General features: G+C 46.8%; 3 protein-coding genes and 1 long non-coding RNA gene across 8 annotated transcripts; 2 read left to right on the plus strand and 2 right to left on the minus strand.

Moving 5' to 3' along the window:
* The first annotated feature begins 152 nt into the window (after positions 1-152).
* Positions 153-4,457, plus strand: LOC143010166 (Golgi reassembly-stacking protein 2-like). The gene is made up of 10 exons (XM_076162372.1): positions 153-365; positions 911-991; positions 1,122-1,325; positions 1,432-1,518; positions 1,602-1,732; positions 1,830-1,962; positions 2,238-2,355; positions 2,466-2,573; positions 2,992-3,126; positions 3,271-4,457. The coding sequence occupies exons 1-10, from the start codon at positions 303-305 to the stop codon at positions 3,528-3,530; spliced, it is 1,320 nt and encodes a 439-aa protein (XP_076018487.1). The 5' UTR covers positions 153-302; the 3' UTR covers positions 3,531-4,457.
* LOC143010167 (uncharacterized) lies at positions 1,609-2,238 on the minus strand. The gene is made up of 3 exons (XR_012964767.1): positions 2,200-2,238; positions 1,812-2,047; positions 1,609-1,714 (listed from the first exon to the last, which is right to left on the minus strand). It is a non-coding gene; the product is annotated as an uncharacterized LOC143010167 (long non-coding RNA).
* Positions 4,458-5,066: 609 nt separating the features above from the next.
* On the plus strand, positions 5,067-7,830 carry LOC143010040 (uncharacterized). 4 transcript variants are annotated; one of them, XM_076162170.1, is made up of 7 exons: positions 5,067-5,163; positions 5,247-5,373; positions 6,179-6,470; positions 6,547-6,646; positions 6,731-6,813; positions 6,886-7,001; positions 7,460-7,830. In XM_076162170.1, exons 1-7 carry the CDS (start codon positions 5,103-5,105, stop codon positions 7,476-7,478), a joined length of 798 nt encoding a protein of 265 aa, XP_076018285.1. In that variant the 5' UTR covers positions 5,067-5,102; the 3' UTR covers positions 7,479-7,830. The 4 variants fall into 4 exon arrangements, with proteins under 4 accessions (XP_076018285.1, XP_076018284.1, XP_076018283.1 ...); XM_076162169.1 differs by having other exon boundaries at positions 7,464-7,830; XM_076162168.1 differs by lacking the exon at positions 7,460-7,830 and having other exon boundaries at positions 6,886-7,184.
* Positions 7,831-7,898: 68 nt separating this feature from the next.
* Positions 7,899-20,181, minus strand: LOC143010039 (serine/threonine-protein kinase tousled-like 1-B). Of its 2 annotated transcripts, none has more exons than XM_076162167.1 (22): positions 19,764-20,181; positions 18,021-18,091; positions 17,225-17,293; positions 16,947-16,985; positions 16,762-16,837; positions 16,623-16,666; positions 16,445-16,534; positions 16,273-16,353; positions 16,072-16,164; positions 15,834-15,944; positions 15,324-15,460; positions 14,940-15,131; positions 14,367-14,433; positions 14,172-14,269; positions 13,237-13,318; positions 13,045-13,136; positions 12,853-12,942; positions 11,971-12,140; positions 11,599-11,734; positions 11,227-11,338; positions 10,994-11,101; positions 7,899-10,686 (listed from the first exon to the last, which is right to left on the minus strand). In XM_076162167.1, the coding sequence occupies exons 1-22, from the start codon at positions 19,888-19,890 to the stop codon at positions 10,537-10,539; spliced, it is 2,235 nt and encodes a 744-aa protein (XP_076018282.1). In that variant the 5' UTR covers positions 19,891-20,181; the 3' UTR covers positions 7,899-10,536. The 2 variants fall into 2 exon arrangements, with proteins under 2 accessions (XP_076018282.1, XP_076018281.1); XM_076162166.1 differs by having other exon boundaries at positions 17,970-18,091.

Consider the following 20,181-nt stretch of genomic DNA (forward strand, 5'->3'; position numbering starts at 1 on the left):
ACAAATCATTATTATTTTTGCAGAATTATCCAAACCATCTCTGCAATCTCTTTTTTTTTAGTGCAACTCATCTTTGATATTGTTTGATTGTATTATTTAATCCTAAACCCTTAGAATTCTACATGCACAGATTTAAAATGTTGTTGAAACAAGTCACTTCCTGCCACGTAATGGCGCATGCGCATCGCCTCGCTCGCTATTTGGCTACGTGTACCGGTGTGTGAAAGCTTTCCCCGGGAATTCAACTCTGCCGTGGGACTAAGCTGTCATAAAACCCCGAAACGTCTTAAAGGACTGGAGCCATGGGAGGCGCGCAGAGTTTGGAGATACCAGGCGGAGGCTCAGAGGGCTACCATGTCCTCCGGGTGAGTGTTTGCCTCTGACAGCCTCCTGTTAGCTATTAGCTTAGCATCGGCTCAGCGGCTGGGTGGAGTCCCCGCCCTCTGTTGTGACCACAGGCCGAGGATGACATCTGGGCCTCCGTCCGGAATACAACACAGCTTGTTAGAAAATATGTCGGGGATAGAACACTGCGTCATTTCTTCTCGTGGTGTCTGTTTGTACCTACCAATGCTTCAATGAAACGCACTTACCTACAAGCTGTGCACTCCAGTCGGACGTTGCCAAAGCTACGTAGCTAAAGCCTCAAATGACAGCTGCTAAGATGTTACTGATATGGTTTCCATTATCGGACACATTCCTGCTTCTTCCTTGTTGATTGATAGATTTGTTTAAAGACATCCGAGCGTGTTTGCATCATGTTTTATCTGCCTTATTATTTGGTTAGTTAGTTCACTCCCCAGTCTGTAGTCAACAGAAGTTTTTGGATAAAATGAGATTTAATTCCATCTTTTATGAATCAATAAAAAGGTAATGTAGTAAACTAATGTTGTTGATTGTCTGTGTACAGGTTCAGGAGAACTCTCCTGGGCACCGGGCAGGACTGGAGCCTTTCTTTGACTTCATTGTCTCCATCAACAACACCAGACTGGTAAGCAGATGGACTGATGACTGTGTTGGTGGTGAGGAAGATCAGTCACTGTATGTAGTAGGACCAGAATGAAGCGATGAGTGGAAGGAGAGTTAACGGTTGCATCTGCTCTCTCTGCCTTCTTCTCCAGAACAAGGACAACGACACCTTGAAGGACTTACTGAAAGCCAGTGTGGAGAAGCCGGTCAAGATGCTGGTTTACTCCTCCAAGACCCTTGAGCTGAGAGAGTCCACCGTCACCCCAAGCAACCTGTGGGGCGGGCAGGGCTTGCTTGGTGTCTCCATCCGATTCTGCAGCTTTGAAGGCGCCAATGAGAATGTCTGGCATGTTCTGGTATGCAGCCGAAATGTTTCAGATACTCTCACGCGTGTCGTTCTCGTTTAGGAATCTCTGTTTTGCTTGTTTACAGCTCTAATTAACACCTTTGCTGGTTTAACAGGAGGTGGAGCCAAACTCTCCAGCCGCCCTCGCCGGCTTGCGGCCACACACCGACTACATCATCGGAGCAGACACTGTTATGAATGAGGTAGCTGATCCAAACTGTGTCCATGATAATGCACCGACGTCCGGGAAAGAATGGAGAATAATCCTCTCTTTCTCCGTCCACAGTCAGAGGACCTGTTCTCTCTGATTGAGAGCCATGAGGGGAAAGGCCTGAAGCTGTATGTTTACAACACAGACACTGACAACTGCAGAGAGGTGGTCATCACGCCTAACAGTGTCTGGGGAGGAGAGGGCAGGTAAACAAACACGTATAGTCACAGTTGTCACATTGTTTTGAATATATTTGCTGAGTAATTAGTGCGTAAACAAACATACCTTCCTCCTCTCTTCCAGCCTCGGATGTGGGATCGGCTATGGTTACCTCCACAGGATTCCCACCCGGCCTTTCGAGGAGGGGAAGAAGATCAGCTTCCCTGCCAACTCCCCCAGTGAGCCCCTCAGTCCGCTGAAGGATGGATTCACAGAGGTCAGTGCTCGTGCTGAATATGAAAGCTCTGCCAGGCGTTGTAGTCCCATTGTAAATCAGGATAAATTGTTGACGGACATGAATCCTGCAGAAAGATGTTTACACAGCGAACACCAGCATCCTCACTCAGCGCATAAACACATGGTAAACATTTGATTCATACTCCGGTTAAAGCAATATGTTTGGTCATGGATCTGCTCTATCACAGCCTAAATCACAGTAAAGAATGAAGCTGACCTGTGTTTGCTTCCTCTTCTCTTCCTCCCTCTGCTCAGGTGCAGCTTTCGGCCGTGACTCCTCCCCCTTCTTCTGTCCCCTCTGGGCTGGAAGATTCGCTATCTGCGCTGTCAATCAGCACGGCCCCGCCCACCATCCCCAGTGAGCTGCAGACAGGTACTCTATCTGATTTTGTTTTGTTCTCTCCTTTATCACAACAAAGTCATCTAAGCTCTGCCTAACGTTAACTCTTTGTTGTTTAATCTCGCCGCTTTGTCATCCTGCAGGTTTGCCCACAGTTCCTCTGCTGCCCTCGTCCACCGCTCCCTCCCTCAGCGCCCTCGCTCCTCTCAACCCAGGCGCCGCCCCCTTTAATCCCGCCGCCACGTTACCAGGTGGGTGACATGTCTCACACACACTTCTAACACGTCGGAGCTCTATCCCCGAAATTAGACCAAAGGTGAGAGGACAACAGAGCTTTTGTTATCTACATTTTTGTAAGGGGTGTGTCGCACATTTTCACAAAATAAAAGGAACATCCTCCCTCAACTGCAGGAGCTGGGAGTGATTATAATGTTAGGTGGCTTCAGACTCTTTGTTTTCACAGTGATAAACCGAGGCTGGGATTAATGGTGTGTGTGTCCTGCAGCACAGAAAGTGTTTATCAATCCATGAGTCAATTGTGACTCATGTCATTCATGAACCTTTCTCAGTTTCTTTCACATTTCTGCCTGATTGATCTCCAAATGAGCCTCAGTACAGGAGAGTAACACACCTCTGGACACGTGTGTGTGTGTGTGTGTGTACCTGCAGGTCTGCTGCCCCTCCCGGCCGGCTTGCCTCCGCTCCCTAACCTGCCCAACCTCAACCTCAACCTGACACTCCCAGACCTCAGTGCCATGTCGTTAGCAGGAGCCACCGCCTTACCGCTGCCAGCAGGAACGACAGGTAACAGGAACACTCACAGGCCCTTTGTCTCATCATGTGACACACAGGCTCACACACTTCAAAGCAAGCGTGTTGGAGCTGTTAGAAGGTTAAAATGTGGCCAGCACATCCCTAATTGTTCTTTTTCCTATTCTCTGTCTCTAGGGATCCCACCCTTCGTCCCCCTCCCAGCCCTCAACCTGCCAGGTCTGTCCCCCTTACCTCCTCTGCCGGCCATGCTAGCCTCCCTGCCTCCTCTCCTCCCCCAGGGAGTCGCCCCCATCCTGCCCGCCACTTTGGCCGCCGTCACCCCTCCCCCCGCTGCACCCGAGGGGGCCGCCGACCTCACAGTCCCCACGGAAACCGTCCCCACGAACGCCACGGAATCACCGGCCCCCACGGAAACGACACTAACAACGTCATAACACGACAAAGAAAGATCCTGCTTCCATCAAACCAAAACACACAGCCAGTTTCTCTCTTTCTCTCTCTCTCTCTCCCCCTTTCTTTCTCCCTGTCTGTCTTTCTCTGTTTTTCTATTTATTTGGCCAAGAGGGACAGACAGACGGTTCAAACAGAGGCCAGTATACTCCAGTTATGGGGTGGGAACTCATGTGGTGCAATGAAGGATAAATAGACTCATAGATTGGGTTTACTGGTCTCACCATCATGTATGTTTGGCTAGATCGTTATATTGCAACAGACCTTGTAGCACTGTAGCTTCACGCCAAGCTACTGCCTATTTGATTAACTGGTCCGCTGTGTGTGTGTGTGTGTGTGTGTCACATTTCGGCAGGTATTAGGATCTTCTCCCTTTCCTCCTCTGACCGTACCACCTTTTTGTTTTTTTTATGTACACAGTATAACCTGTTAGTTTAGTAGAGTCCTGACCAATCCATTAATTTGATTCACTGTACATGTACTAATTTTTTTGAAATTGCTGTATGATTGTTTCCAAACAATGAATGAATCTGCATTATTTTGCACCATCTTTGTGTTATGGAATCATTAGACACACCTGCCCCTTTGTACTTCATGTATGTGCAGAGGACTTTACACAACCCTGACCAACATGCAAGCACCCAGGAGCCTGTGGCAGGTGGACTGTGTTTCACTTTAACACAAGCTACTGAATACAATGCAGGCCTGCTGTTTGGGGAGGATTAGGTAGGATGAGATAGGTGAGGGGTTCGTCATATATACAGTATATAAGTTCTTTGCCTGTCCTGGCATGATGCAAGTGAATGAGCAGACAGAATTGCAGTGATCCTATGTGACCACAGGATGTCGCTGTAGCGCCATTTTGTGAAAACGGCTATATACAGCGGAGCAATAAAACCAAATTAATTTTACATGAAGCATCTCGTGTGTTTGTTGCTTTTAATTGTTGAATTTAAAGTCAATTAAGCAGTCACGGGTTTTATTTTCTGTTGGAGCTCAACTGTTAGAATAGTTACTGAGCAAGAATAACAAATACAAAGGCCCTCGTTCTGGAGCAAACTCGGCTTGATTGAGCTCCACCTGCGGCCTGTAGGTTATCAGCAACTTGATCAGCATCAGATGTTAACAAACCCGTTTAACAAGTAAGTAAGCGTTTAACAGCTGATCACTGAGTTGTATAGACATTTTCTGTAACACTTAAAAAGATTTTATATTTTAGTAAAATTTGTCTAGACTTTCCTCCTGAAATTTTCAGATTTTTTAATTTTCAGATTTTCTTTTTATGTTTTATACCGAAAATTTCCTCCATCACATTTTTCTACAAATTAAAAAGTGTCAAAATGTGTTTTAAGGTGGCAAATGAAAACCAGCGAAAAGTATAATTGTAGACTCCAGTTGTCTAAATAGCCCATAAATGTGTTTGTATTGAAGCCACAGAGCAGTCAGCTGTGTTCGTGTCACACAGCGAAGTTTGAGACGGTTAATGAGAAGCTCCAGTTAGTTGTAGGTGTTTGTGTGTGTGTGTGTGCTCGGCCAGAAGAGACCCGACAGAGGAGATGAGCACCGCGGGAGGCGACTGTCCGAAATTGGAACTAGTCCGGAGCTCTGTCGCAGCAGGTTGGATTGTAACCGTAATAACGCACACAAAGCAACCAGAACTTCAACCTTAATCGGCTCAAATAGTTTCCATGTCTTTTCAGACTCCGGAGACCTAAATGAGGACAAAGACATCGCATCCCAGGCGGTGCTGTTCGTCATGTCTGGAGCCCGGAGAGGAGCCGTGCACCTGTGCGCAGGAGTGGCGCAGTTAATGCGGGAGAACAGACGGTAAGTGAACGCAACAGAAAAGTGTCGAATCAAGAGCCATTTCCTGGATTGTGGTGGCGTCTAATTCCGGTTTGATTCAGATCCTCTCACTCATTTCTAGAACATTCCCGAGCAGGTTGATTTTAAATGGAAACAGCTGGAGATTCACAGCTCACAAAAATCACAATTAACTGGCGAAATGGTGCTTCAACTTGTACATTTGACAGGTATTTTATGTATTTTACACATATCACAGCAATTTATACAAAGCGAGGCACATATTAGGTGCATTTTATTGAAAAAAGATAAGATAATATGAGAGAGAACTTTATCCCGAAGGAAAGCATAAGAAAAAGGTAAACATTGGGTAAAAAGAGTGACCTAAATATAAATAAAATTAATACAATTTACTTAAAGAGTACAGCAGACTGTATAAAATCTAACTAAAAAGTAAAATAAATAAATGACTAACAAAAAAATTAAATGATTAAAAATTCTCAAGAAAATAAAACATTAAATAATTAACAAGTTGGAATTATAGTGATATAATAGCAAAGATTGAAGTGATTTACAAGAAAATAAAAAATTAAACTTAACAATAAAAATTAAGTTAAAATGTTAATTAAAGCACTTTCATCAGTATAAGTGATGTGAGTGGGTTGAGTACATATGGAAAAGTGCAATTACTGAAGATAGTGAAGATGGAATCTGCTGATTCCCCCCTACTGCTGAAGTTAACTATTGACTTTGGCCTCCAAGGTAGAGGCATGACTGCACTGCAAGTATTCCCACATGAGCTCTGACCTTTGACCTCTGTTTGTTGCAGCCTCCAACAGATAACACAGGCCCAGGAAGCCTTGATCGAGGAGCTGAACTCTTGTTCCTCTCTGGACAGTTTAGCCGTTGACTCTGCTCCTTCTACCTCAAACCAACCTCACCTCCCTCCTCTCCCTGACTCTCACCCGCACCGGCGTCCCTCCTCTCCTCCTCCACCCGTCTCCTTCCACCTCCCTCCTCTCCCAACCTCCTCCTGTACTCCAGAGAGGCAGAGTCTGTCCACCACCGGCGACCCTCCACACCTGCCCCATCTGACGTCCACCCCTGATCCTCACCCCACAGTGAGTTAGACTTCAATCACATCAACATCTGTTCCCTAATAAAGATCCAACAGTTACATTGATGTTTCACTGTTAGCCTCCACCTGTGCCCATCACGCCTCACCCTCCCTCCCTGAGACAGAGAAGTGATGAGGGAGCTCGCACCCAAAAGCATTATGGGATATCTGGGCAGAAAGGTGAGGGGTAACTTGTTTCAGGTTTTCTTTTAGCTTTTACTCCAAAAATCATCTGTCCTACATTGCTGTTTTTATTCCCCACAGTCAAGAAGCCAGAAGGTGAACATATGAAGAACCTTCCTCCAGTTTTTGGCAACATTCCATCCAAAACACAATCTTATCTCAAGGTGAGTACAGCACATGTTCAGCATCGGCACTACCGACTGAATGTCCAATTAGCAACATGTTTGCTGTGAAAGAAAAGAGATTGTTTCCTGAAGAGGACAACATCCTGGAAAAAAGAGGAACAGGAGAAGGAGGAGGAGGAGGCAGCAGCTTCCTCACAGGGAGAGATCCATCAGCTTCACTCCATTAGGTACAACACAAGCATGTCATTAAAAATCAAAGTGTAATGTAATTTTAAATCATTATATTTGACTTAATTATAATGATTTTTTTGTTTTCCTGTTTTATCTTGTCTTATGTATTTGTTCAATTTGATCTCCATGATTTTGTGGCATTTTATTCTAGAATAAAGTAGAAAAACAAGATGTACATAAATATAAGATATATATATTTTTCCTGAATGCATTCGGTCTCATTGTACTTCCTGTTTACCTGCTGTTTGCCCTATTCTGGTTGCTGAACCTTGCGTTCCAATCCAATATCTCTGGAAAACACTGAGAGAAAGGTGCTGCTGCCCTGGCATCAGTGCGTGAATGTGTGAATGTGAGGTCATTGTAAACTAAAGCTCTTTGGAGAAAAGTGCTATATAAGTAAAGTCCTTTTACCATATATAAATGAATCTTTGTGTTTGGATGTTTGTTCTCAAAGACAGGGTCAAAGGTCGTAAAATGGAAGAGGAATCCTGACAATGAGCGAGTGTGTCCAGAAACCAGCAGAGTGAAGATGACGAGTCATGGAGGCAGCTGATTACAACTGAAGAGTTAACAGGCATGTTGAAGTACTGTTACAGTATAAACATTATTCTGCAGCTGAAACTAATGCTCAGTCAAGCCATGAATAATAAACTGACATTCACTTCCTTCCCACATCTCCATGTTTTGTTATCCTGTCATAGTTGCAGTGTCACTTCTACACACACCTTTATGGAATGTGCCGTGATTTAGCCCCTCCTACTGGTGGGAGGTGATTTCTCCTGTTGTCAGGTGGCGTTATGGCAGCAGGATTGGGATGCTGTTACTCTGCACTCCCTCCCCTTCTTACACACTGCTGCTTCATATAAGGAAGTTACACAAGGAAACTGCGTGACTTAAGACTTGTAAGGCAATCTTTATTGCATATGAATGACATAGCCTAGCATTGCCCTCATCGCTCTGCTGATGAGATTCCATCCTACATGTATCTGAGTTTAGTAATGGCTGTACGTACACCTGTCTACACACGGACAGTCAGGTATGCATGTGATGCCAGCACCCATGAGCGATGTCTCATTTCACGGGACGCATCCTTGCAGAGGGAGGAAGGCCCAGTCTAAACCCTGGAGACACGACGACCTGCAGCAGAGTTCCATACATCACCTCACACACTTTTTGTTGTGGCGCTCCTAATGAAAAAGGCTGGACAGCTATTCTGTGGGGTCGTGCTCTGCGTCTCCATCGACTGAAAGATGCATTTGAAGGCTGCTTCCATTGGACACAACCAGTGTATCCTTCCCAGAATCCATAGCGATAACACCACAACAATAGTAGCGGTGAGACACAGACTGTATAGTATTTGTGAGTAACCATACATCTTCACACCTGGGACAGTTAAGTTAACAGCAGGACTTAAACCTGTACATCTCTTTTGGTTGACTTCCGTGACATCTCTTTGCAGGCCGTCTCCTCTCCAGCACTTACACCGAGCCCTGTGTTCCCTGCAGGATGCCGCCTGCATACAGTAGCAGCAGAGGCTTGCCCATGCAATCAGACACAGCGTTAGAAGAGAAACTAGACAGCAGTGGATATATTTGCCCCCTAATGGAGAAAATTACAGTTAATGAAAGCGGACAGACTGGACCTCATCACCTGCTTTCATTTGGGAGCAGCGACACCTCTTGGTCCGTCTACGGGCTGGCACGTATACGCAGAGAGAGAGAGAGAGGCCTTTAAGACTTTCTGAAAGCAGAGGTGAAGATGAGACGGCTTCTTCTCCGTGTCCGTGTCTAGCTGCTGGGCCGGGGTCCAGGTTGTCTGCGTTCTCAGAGGCTTAACGTGTCACAACAACATATAGAGTGTTTTTATTTACATCATGACAAGCTTGATTTTTTTTTTTTTTTTAGTAAATCTTGCTACAGTACTGCCAACCTGGAGCACGCCCCCCTTAGCCCCGCCCCCTCCTCCTCCTCCTCCTCCTCTCCTGCACCTGCTTATGGACAGATACCACTCATCACTACACGGCCTACAAGGGACTCTGCTCCATACATTGGTTGTTGGAAGTTTACATGAAAGTAAACAGAAAGAAAAAGAAAAACAAAACAAACACCCCAGTTGGACGCTGATGTCGGTGGCAGAAGGTGAACAGCACAGTCGGTGCTCCGGATCCTTTCTCATCCTAAAAAGAGTTCAAGTATGCAAATATGCCAGGCGGAACAGTTCACAAGTTACCAACTAAAAGCAACATTTATAGCAGCAAACTGAGAACAGCTTTTTTTTCCGAGGAGAACACGAAAGTAACGGGGTGAGCGAGTGAGGAGACACCGGGGGGGGCGAAGGTTAAGCTTTCATATCTTGTGTGTAAGTCCAGTGAAGCCACAGTAACAGCTGATCCAGGCCCTGGGTTTGGGGGGTGGGGGGGGTTTGGATCAGGCAGGTCAGGTGAGGATACACACTGTAACACTCCGCACCGCTCCTTTAGGGATCTGTCATGAGTGTGAACAGCTTTATGGGGATGGGGATGGATTGGTTTATCCGCATTGTGGAAACCCAGCAGTAGACCTGAATCAGATTTAAAAAAAAAACAGTGAAGATGTAAATGTTTGGGAGGAATTTCGGGAACTAGCGCACGTTCTTTAAAATTACTTCATGCCGAACCAGCGAGGCGCCGTCGGCCGCAATCTGGATCTGAAGTGCAAATCAAGCCCAGATTCTGAACCTGGAACATTATCTGTTACATTTTTAAATCCCATCCGGCCTCCGACAGAACCGCAGGATTCCCGGCCCTGCGAATCCAATGAGATGTATCGTCATTTTGTGCCAAGTAAAAATGGATTGCAGTCGACACGCGCGCACGCAGGCGCACACACACACACACACACACACACTTTGTACCCTCCTCTGCGCCACACAGCTACACCTGATTGCTCCCGGCTCACGTTTCCCCCGCGGTTGAACCGAGAGGGATTCTGTTAAACGGCAGCCATTCTCATTCATCTCAGGCGTGCTGTGGTGTAGTGCAGAGAAAGTGGCCTTGCACAGAGCGTGGAGGACATCCTGCAGCTGTGGAATCGTCTCTGCAGGAGTCGCCTTACATAAACATCGTCCACTCGCTTCATCGTGACCCCTTTCTGCCCCCTGATCCGCTGAGGTAACAAAAGAAAACCACGCAGCGCAATTTCACTGCCTCTTCTCTAAGCCCCACCCCTCTCTCTCCCTCCACTTCCTTTCAATTTCTTCTATTCGTCTTCCTCCCGTCTCACACACACTTGAGTTCCAGGGCACAAAGCTGTACAATGTAAGCAACCGGGGGGGGGGGATTCCGATTCCCCTCTTTCCTCTTCCTGCTTCCGTCTCGCGTTTTCCTTTTTCCGTTCCGCTCCGTCCTCATCCTTTTTCGGGGGAACATCACAGGTAAAAGAGCCGGTCCCCTTTCCTTCACCCCCTCCCCCCCACCCCAATCTATTATCCTCCACGTTCCGGCGGTTCCCTCCTCGCGATTGGCCAGAGGCTGCTGTCACGTGAGCGAGCCAGTCAGTAGGTGGGGACGTAGGAGGCGGCGGGCTGCAGGGAGCCGGAGGAGTTGGAGCGCCGCATGTGAGGGAGGAGGTACGTGTCTGAGCACAGTTGGTGAACGTCGAACCTGTCCTCCTTGCGGTAAGCCAGGCAGCGGCGGATAAACGCCTGAGGAGCACAGGGAGGCATTTTACTCACTCAGCCGCAGCATGTGTGTGTGTGTGTGTGTGGCCTTATTATGAATGCAATTTGTCTAATCTGAAATCTAAACAACATCTAAAATTTACTTAGTTTAATGTAATGTGATGCTTACATTATATTCTTTTGTGGTAGAATGGGTGTGTGTGTGTGTGTGTGTGTGTGTGTGTGTGTGTGTGTGTGTGTGTGTGTGTGTGTGTGTGTGTGTGTGTGTGTGTGTGTGTGTGTGTGTGTGTGTGTGTGTGTGTGTGTGTGTGTGTGTGTGTGTGTGTGTTACCTTGGCCTCTGTGCTGGCCTGTGGCTTAGCGGGGAACTGGACCTCTGTGGCTTTGAGGATGGTGTTTTCCTGGAGGATGTCCTGCTGAGACTGGTTGTGACCAAACGGCTGTTGGACAGACAGACACGCACAGACACGCACAGACACAGAGACAAATTAACATCATCATCATCACCAGAAGCCCCTGGACGGTTATCACACGTAGGTGGTTGCTGCTCGCTCTAGTCTGGTACCTTGCGTCCGTAGAGACACTGGAAGAAGATCACGCCCACAGACCAGACGTCCACCTTGTTGGAGATCTTAGGCGGCTCCTTCCCCACCACAAAACACTCTGGAGGGAGGTACCTGGAACACACACACACCATTCAATCAATGTCAGAAGATGTCATGCATATTTTAGCAGACCACTCTACGACTTTATCACATTCATACTGGGGCTGGGAATGAATATAAGTAACTAATATGATAGACTAGACCACAGTGTGTGTGTGTGTGTGTGTGTGTGTGTGTGTGTGTGTGTGTGTGTGTGTGTGTGTGTGTGTGTGTGTGTGTGTGTGTGTGTGTGTGTGTGTGTGTGTGTGTGTGTGTGTGTGTGTGTGTCTCACCAGTAGGTGCCGGCCCCCTGTGACGTGAGGTCCATCCCGTCCACGCCGTAGTTGTCGTCGTCCATGATCTTGGACAGGCCGAAGTCTGTGATTTTGATCTCTCCACAGGCGGTGCCGTCCACCAATAAGATGTTACCTGTGTGCCGAGCAAACAGGGAAGACTCAGTAAATAAAGGGTGTGTGTGTGTTTGCATTCTCAGAGAGTATGCTGTGCCTGCAGCTACATCATCCCAGCCAGCCGTTCCTTCCTTCTCTCAAGGTTAACAAGGCGAAACACTCTGAGCTCCTAATCACTCACAGAGCTCCTCGTCTCCTCTCCTATGAGCTAAACCCTTTCTAGCATCTAGACGCCATTTGCACGTTGTGACACACCCGGCTTGAGGTCGTAGTGGATGATGGGGGGCTTGATCTCGTTGAGGTAGCGCAGGGCGCTGACGATCTGCATGACGATGGAGCGGGCCTCCTTCTCTGACATCAGCTTGTTCTGCTTCAGGTAGAAGTCCAGGTCGTTGCCTTCGCAGAATTCAAGCACGGTACAGAAACTAACAGGGGAGAAATGAAGACAGGCAAATTCAACAAAAGGGGGACGAGTCGGACAAGCAAAGGGACAAACATTTAGCTTTTTAATAACGCTGTGGTTAGGTAGGGAAGGAAGTCAACTGTTCAGCCAGTGACAGTGATGTGGATGTGTAAGAATCTATGGCAGTGTAAACTAAACTTCTTAGTGCACAGATCAATAAGTGGAGGTTCCCACAGACTGTCTACTACTACTTCATGACTGGACACATTCTTGGTGCCTGAGTGAAACCTCGGGGGAGGTGAGGGGTCGTTTCCAGGTCGTAAAAATATCTCCATTGCTTCCCCATCTAAGGTTCTGGCTGCACCTGTCAAGATTTCACTCACACGGCTTCAAATTTCACTCATTTTCTGTCATTCCTCAAAACATCTGTGGGCCTGAGGAACACGTTTCCATTCCTCCTCTGCCAGGTAACAACATGTTACCAAAAGAAAGAGCGACGCCTGTTTTCTGTGAGTTCCTCTGTTTGATTTCTCTGATATTGCCTCTCCCCAGTATCGCCCTCTGACGTGAAGCATCGAGGCAGAATGTAAACAACTGCAATGTATTATTTGGAAATGTACGACGCAGGGGGGGGCTGACAGAAAATAGAAACATCATTTAACCCACTGCTGTGTGCAAAAAAAAAACCCCATGCCTAGCGCGACTGCAGCTGGCACAGGTCGGAGGTCACTCACGTGTCGGTATCCAGGGAGAAGTAGTCGTAGAGTTTGACTATTCTGGGATGGTCCAGCTGCTTATGTATCCTGTACTCCCTGCACGCATGCCTGGAAGGGAAAGGTCACCACAGTGGGGGTTAACCAGAGACGCACTTTGTCTCGGTGTATCTTAAAAAGGTGTGTGTTTGTTTGCTCGAGCTGGTAACCTACTTGTGGTAGTTCTCCTTCTTCTCCTCCCTCCAGTTCTTGTTGAGCTGGTGGATTTTAACAGCGGCGTAGCGCTGCTCAAACAGGTCAAAAGCCTGGGAGAGGAAGATAACACATTGGTATCCACAGGCGCTCCGAGGAAGGAGAGAGAGAGGGGAGAGGAGAGGAGAGAAGAGAAGAGGAGTGTGTGTGTACCTTATAGACTTCACTGAAGCCGCCCCTGCCCAGCAAGTGCAGCAGCAGGTACCTCTCATTCAGAGTGGGATGGTCTTTAAACCTGCGTGAGGAGGCACACAAGGGTTAAAGTACGTGTCGACTTCTGATCTTAAGAGAAAAGCTTATTTGCTTATATCATCGTTTACTGTTTTGTGCAAAGACTAGAATGGAAACACAGCTGGTTGGAGTGTAAAAGCTCAAATAGTGAGATGTGAATTAATCTCCCCCCCCCCCCCGCCGGTTTGTTAAATCTTCTGTTTTCCGATTGTGATGTTGCCGTTTCCCCGTCAGCGCAAACACACACTCCTGCGCCGCGCTGTGATAGCTGTCATAGCAAATTTAGCATAATGTGAATTTCCACAACATTAACTCAATCAGTGAGACGACACAGTCATAACACAATCGCTAATCTGCCGCTGTGTTTCTCTTTGGTTTGAGCAGAACTATTCTCCCTCGCTGCCGATCGGCCCTCATTCAGAGCGAGGGTACTAACCGCTTTAAAATGTAGTTTCCATTTAAACGCTTCCTATTGATTTTTTCACTATAAAAGCCTTTTGGAATGAAACACTGCTCTCTCCTGTTTGGTCCACTCAACAGAAAACAAGACGCTTTTATTCCAGAATGTCTGACGTGAAAGGTTGCATTGCAGGAACAAAACCTTAACTACAATCAGAGCAATCTAGAAGAAACGCAATTAATTACTTAAATAGGGAGTAATAAAGCTTTCCTACTCAAAAGAGGACGTCCCACATTTATAGGAACGCAAACCATCAGGCGTAGTAAAAGCAGAAAGTCAGGATTTCTTCACAGACAGTAGGAAATTGAAGTTATGAATCCAGAGCTCATCCTCATTCTCTCATTCCTATTAGTGGCGAGGATGAGCGGCGGGTCCTGCGTCGTGAGATTAGACTTACGCTGAGCTGTCCTCATTGTTTATCCTCTTCAGCTCTCGGATGTGGAGGTTCCTCACCCTCTCCAACCGCTCCAGCTCCGCTTGGATCTCAGCTTCCTCCTACACAAAAAAAAAGGACATTTTAAACGCTTGAATCTGCCGTTTTTGTCATTTCGCGCACAACATTACTGTAAGTCCAAACATTTTTGCCACCCACCTTCTTCAGATGTCCAAGGCGAAGCTTGAAGATCTCCTCCTGCTCGTGGTATTCAGCCAGGGTCAGTCTGACAAAGAGATGGACAAGTCTCAAACATTGTGGTCGACGATGCGACGCTTCGGGCAAATCAATACGGCTTTTTGAATTCAATAGAAAAGAACAGAATATTGTCCAAGCTGCTACAGAACTAACAAGGGATTATTAATGTGGAACTAGAGTGTGGCTCTCTATCTAATCTATTTCACGCTATAGTCGTATTTTCAAGTCTCCAATTTCAAAAGGAATGAGAGAGAATCCTTACAGCATGAAGGCGGAGGAGGAATCCAACCTTTCATATCTGTGAGCCTTTGACTATGACTGGAATGATATTAATATGGTCCATCAGTTCAAGATCTAAACACATCTGATCTGGATACTCTATGTGACGGACCGCACATCATACAGGAGAGCGTCATGAGGAAAAATGGGCCAAAAAGGAGGAAAAATGAAGGACTATAAAGTATACTGCAGTCAAAAGTAAACAAAGTATGTCTACATGAAAGATGAATGCGGCTCAGATTGCAGGACACTCACAGCTGAGGCAGGGAGGGTTTGAGGAAGGGGTCCGAATCGTTGCCGTTGACCACCTTGGTTTTGCGTTGCTTTGGCTCGGACGTCGAGGCGACCGACAGGGAGGGAGACGCCGGGTTGGGAGGCTTCCTCTTAGCCAGTAGCTTCCTCTGTCGCTCTATGTCCTCCCGCTGTTGGTTGATGCCCTCCTGCTGCCTGCATGCGTAGAGGAGGAGGAGACACAGACGGAGGGACTGAGCGGGCGGTACAGGGTGACACTTCTACCGTCTACTCCTCACTTGAAACACGCGAGCAAAATCACAACTTACATGACCTTGGGCGTCATACAACAATTACATGTCGCTTCACTTCAGCTACATCATAAACGGCGTGTGTTCACTGTCTCACTTGATCAGGTTCTGGAATGCGTAGCCGTCGGTCCACTGCTCGGTGTAGGACGCTCCGTGTCGGACGGTGGTGAAGTGGCCGAGGCGCAGGCGGTCCTGCATGCTCTTCTCGCGGCACGACTGCTTCTCCTGCGTGCTCTGGGCACAGGAAACCACACAAAGACAAAGAATTAGACACGAGTGTAACATTTCACCTCTATTTCAATTTTTTGCCAAGTACATTTTTTTCCAATGCGAATTCCAAAAGCGAATCCGTGGACGTATATCGTTACGGGATCGAATGTCTCCCGCTGAGAGTGCTGCTGAGTACCGTCCGTCCCGCTGAGAGTCAGCACACCACAACAGCTTTGTGCAGTTTGAAGCTCATTGTTATGGTTTAGTGCACTATTTAGTTTCAGCTCCGACACAGCTTTCACGGACCTCCGTATAGAAAACTGCAGGGAGGCCCACAGCCTAATGCCAAGCCACCTGTCTTACACCACACTGTGCACACGTACACACAGACAGGTACCTTCTCTATGAGCAGCTTCTTGCTCATGGTGATACACTTGTTGAGCCGCTCCTTGTATTTCTCCAGGAGTTTCTGCTGTTCGTCGATCTGTCGCCGCAGATCACAGTTAGCCTGCGGCGCAAAGACAAAAAAGGGACATTGTTGACTCAGGTTGTGTAGTTATAAACGTGATGCAGATTAAACAAGAAATAACACACTGGATCTCCCGTGTGTTCAGTTTTGTAGACGCAGAACGCACCCTGAGCAGGTCGTCGATTCTCCCTTCTTTCTTTTCCAGGTCCAGGCTCTTGTTGCTCTCCAGGGCCGCGAGTTTCAGGCCCGTCAACTCCGTCTAAGAGGAGCAGATGGTGAGGTACCGGTCAGACGTGTGTTAGTTGTGGATTGATAAGGAAAAGTGTATCAAGTCGATGTCAGATCAGTGTGTTTCCTGTCCTATTACCTGGACAAACTTGGTGGAGGAGGCTTTCAGATTGTGATCCCCAAAACAGAGACTTGTTGGAGAGGAGCTGTTCTGACGGATCTGCAGGCACATTCAGTAACCATATTAGATCTAATAATGCAACCAAACACTCAACGCGGGCGTTTGCTTTGTGTGTGTGGGAAACACTTACAATTGATCCCGGTGCAGAGTGGGAGTTCTGTGGAGAGCGGCGGGTTGAAGGGAGGCCCCTGACCGGACTGGAACCATTTCCTCCCTGGAACTGAAACAAAATGGACAGATTTGAGTGGTTGAGTAAAACCGATCAGAACAAACACGTTAAGAGCGACAGCGGCTTCTGCAATACTCACATCAAAGTAGTCGCTTATCTTGGGCCCACGTGTGGAGGTTTTCCCTGCACAGATGATGGACAAAAAAACGTTTTAAACAAGCTATCAGTTATGCTCAGACGCCTTAATTACTCTGATTTACTGCAGGTGTCAATCATACCTTGGCTACTCTCCGAATAGGTGTCAGCTTTTCTCTTTCTCCCTCTTGAAGACTCGGAGTGCTTCTTTTCCGGGGTCTGTCAAAGGAAATGAAGGCGAGAGAAAGGAGAAATAAATTCGAACAAAACTTAGCTTCCAGCAGTGAAATTTGACAGGACGGAGCAGCGGGAGAGAGGGAGTACATACCGAGTAGGCAGGGGAGCTCCCTCTCTTCAAATCAGAGTTCTGGGGGAGAGAAGTGAGAGAGAGAGGAGGAGGAAGATGCAGATTGATCAGGGATGGAACATAAAGGACACCAACAGTGTTAACCTAACCAGATTGTATCAGTATCTGCATAATGGGCGGCATTGACTCCTATTTAGCCTTCTCAATAATTAAAGTGACTGAACAGTAGTAGAAGAAGTAGAGCCGCTACAACATCCGTTGATCTGTTCATTGTAAACACGACTGTTTCCTGTTTTTACCTCGGACTCTTTGTCACTGGAGGAGCCCAGGCTGCCGTAGCTGTGGTTAGAAGACTCATTGGCCAAACCCTAACAAAGAAAAGAGAAACACCACACATTACATTATAGTATTAAGGGTACAAATGAATTCTCTACAAGCCCCTAAAGTGTGCAGGTAGAATACAGCCTTGACAGAGTCGCTACACGAGCAGGCAGAGACAGCACACAGCCTTTATAAGCAAGTATAAAGGCTGAGCCGTCCTTACATCAGAGACAGATAGGATTGGTAGAATATAAAATGGAAATTAAACCGTAAACTGATATAAATAGATTGTCTGGCTGCTCAGGGGTCGTTGAAAGCTGCCGAGATGAAACGCGTGAACAAAACAAATCAAGGACAAATATCATTGAACAACAAAGAGAAATCGGTTCCCCTTGAGAAAAACACTGGAGTCAGTAAATGACGTCACAAATATTCCTCTGAGCATTCTTTACTGACAGATTGTGCCGCAGCAGGAATGACGTGTTTACTCAGGTAATCTTTAGCCAATAGCACGTATTTTTGTGTGGATATTGTCACAGTTTTTAAGTTGTTAACACCAACAAACACCGTCTTAAGTCCCACTTGAAGTTCAGTCCTTTCCGAGGCTGATGGGAATCCCGTTCTATGATCACAGGGTGTGTCGCTGTGTTACTGTTTGGTGTGTGACATATCTCAAACACAAGCTTTCATGGGGGTTTTTTTTCTCTTCTCCGTCACTGTTACCTTGGCACCTCCACTGGTGCTCCCCGTGCTGCCTACTGTGTTTCCACTTACAGCTCCTGTGAACCGGGCCTCCAGGAGCTCCTGTCTCCTGGGATCCAAACTCTGCAGCTCATCCATGGGGCCTGGCGGGAGGGAAGGGGATCGGCAACGTTGGGGTTAAATCTGACAGTAAACCAGGGCAAGAACAACAGACACTGTGCCAGACGACATTACTGTAACAAAACTTTAGGAAATATGAGCACAAGCAGAGATTAAATGAAAGGATTAAGGTAAGAAAAAGGGTAGAAAACAGAATTAAACTGGGCAGTATTAAAGGGAGATCCATTATCAGGCTCTGATAGCAGTTTGGGGACTGACATTGAGGCTTTAACTACATTTGGAAGGTCATTCCGAGAATTGGAAGCCAAGACAGAGTCAAGGTTGATGGAGCGAATCTCCCAGAATGTCAACAAAAGAGATCTTCAACCAATCCATCTCAGCAGCTCGACTGTCACAATGACCTCATTCTGATCAGACAGAGCCACAACAAGTCAAGACCGTATAGTTATCCTGGAATCAAATACAAATTCAGCTATTTTGATAGATGTGTGCCACCACCTGCATGTCAAGGAAACCAAGAGATGGTTTCATAAATCCTAGAAGCCGTATTCCTCCCTAATTCATCATCAAACCAAGATAAGCAGGCGTCTAACACCGAATAAACACAACAAAACATGGATTAAACAACTCTACATGTACACAATGACTGATAACAACATCAGCTGGGCCTTTATTCTATGACAATCAGTCTCCAGGGAAGGAAAAGGGGCTCGTCTGCTCCCTGCTGGATACCGCTGCATGTTTCCTTTCTTTATTGGACATTTCCTGGTTGTCATCTTTACATAGTTCCTCACACTGGAGCGATGCCCTAAAAGGCACAATAGGCAACCATGCAAACGTTTGTTCTGTAAACTAACGACTACACACACACACTACATCGCCCAAGTTAGGTTATCTAAGGACAGGGGCGAGTGTTTCAGGTTAATTAGTGTATACAGCTTGGCACAGCAATATATCACAGCTTTCCGCGACTTTTAGTTCCTATTTTAATGCTTAGTGTATCAGGTTGAGGATTAACTCTGACACTTAAAAGGCATTATAGTTATCATAAAGCAAATGTAAGCTGGGGTGGTGTTATAACTGAACACACTCTGGCTACACACTCTTTATGACATCGTAACTAATGCATTTAGCTCGCGTATATCAACATAAAACCACATTGATCTTACTTAGAATAACTGCCCTGTCACGTCAAATCCAGCGACATCGGAGTAAATAACGACGCTTCTACGGGGATGTGTACAACCAGATGCGTCCAAACTGGCTACAAAGTAAAAACCCAGGGCCTGTTCTTAACTTAAGCAGCAGGAGGGTCAGGCACTGTAATGCATTAATGGCTGCATGTATAGCTACGTTGTTTAATATCCAGCTGGATGCTGTTGATTGCTGTTACGTTAAGCTGTCACCGCATCCACAGCTACGAGCAACACACAATCCCGTAACCTGACAGTCACACAAACAAAACAACAAGCTAGCTGCCTTTGTGCAAACATGATAGCCTGCTGCTACTTAGTCTGGCCATCAAATGAACTGACAGCTGACGTTTGGCTTCCAATTCACGCCATCACTGAACTTGACATCCATTTTCACTTCCACTAACGTTAGCTTAACACGGCCAAAATATTCCTCTTTCCCTGCTAATGACACACTTTAGGCAGAATAAGAGTCGGGCGTGCACTTGGCGAGCTTAGATACCTTCCTTGCTCTTTGCGGTCGCCGTTATATGTTGTTGAGAAATCGTTGGGGACGGGGAGAGCTGCGACCAAGATGGCGTCGCCTCCAAACTTCCACCACCACTTCCACTGTTACTTTGGACACTCATGAAGCCACTTTACCGCCGAGAGGAGCGAGCGTACACACTGCCGTTCGCGGAAATCGCCAACTTGCTTCCATCGTTTGACACCTGCTGTCGCCAAAACCGGCCAGCGAACGCGAGTTAGTCCGTGTTTGCGTCGCTAGATGTCTGGCATTGTGCTCCCGTATGAGTCCTGCGGAGGAGCGGCTTCATTCGAGACTCGCTGAAACGGATCCGGTGTAACCTTTGCATGATGACCGCACCGCGCGCCTGTCAGCATCCACTCCGCGAGCGGAGCTTTGATTCTACTTGGCGAAG

Source organism: Genypterus blacodes, unplaced genomic scaffold (genome assembly GCF_046128005.1).
Source record: "Genypterus blacodes isolate CSIRO-AG114 ecotype Tasmania unplaced genomic scaffold, CSIRO-AGI_Gbla_v1 ptg000120l_1, whole genome shotgun sequence".
Classification (NCBI taxonomy): Eukaryota; Metazoa; Chordata; class Actinopteri; order Ophidiiformes; family Ophidiidae; genus Genypterus; species Genypterus blacodes.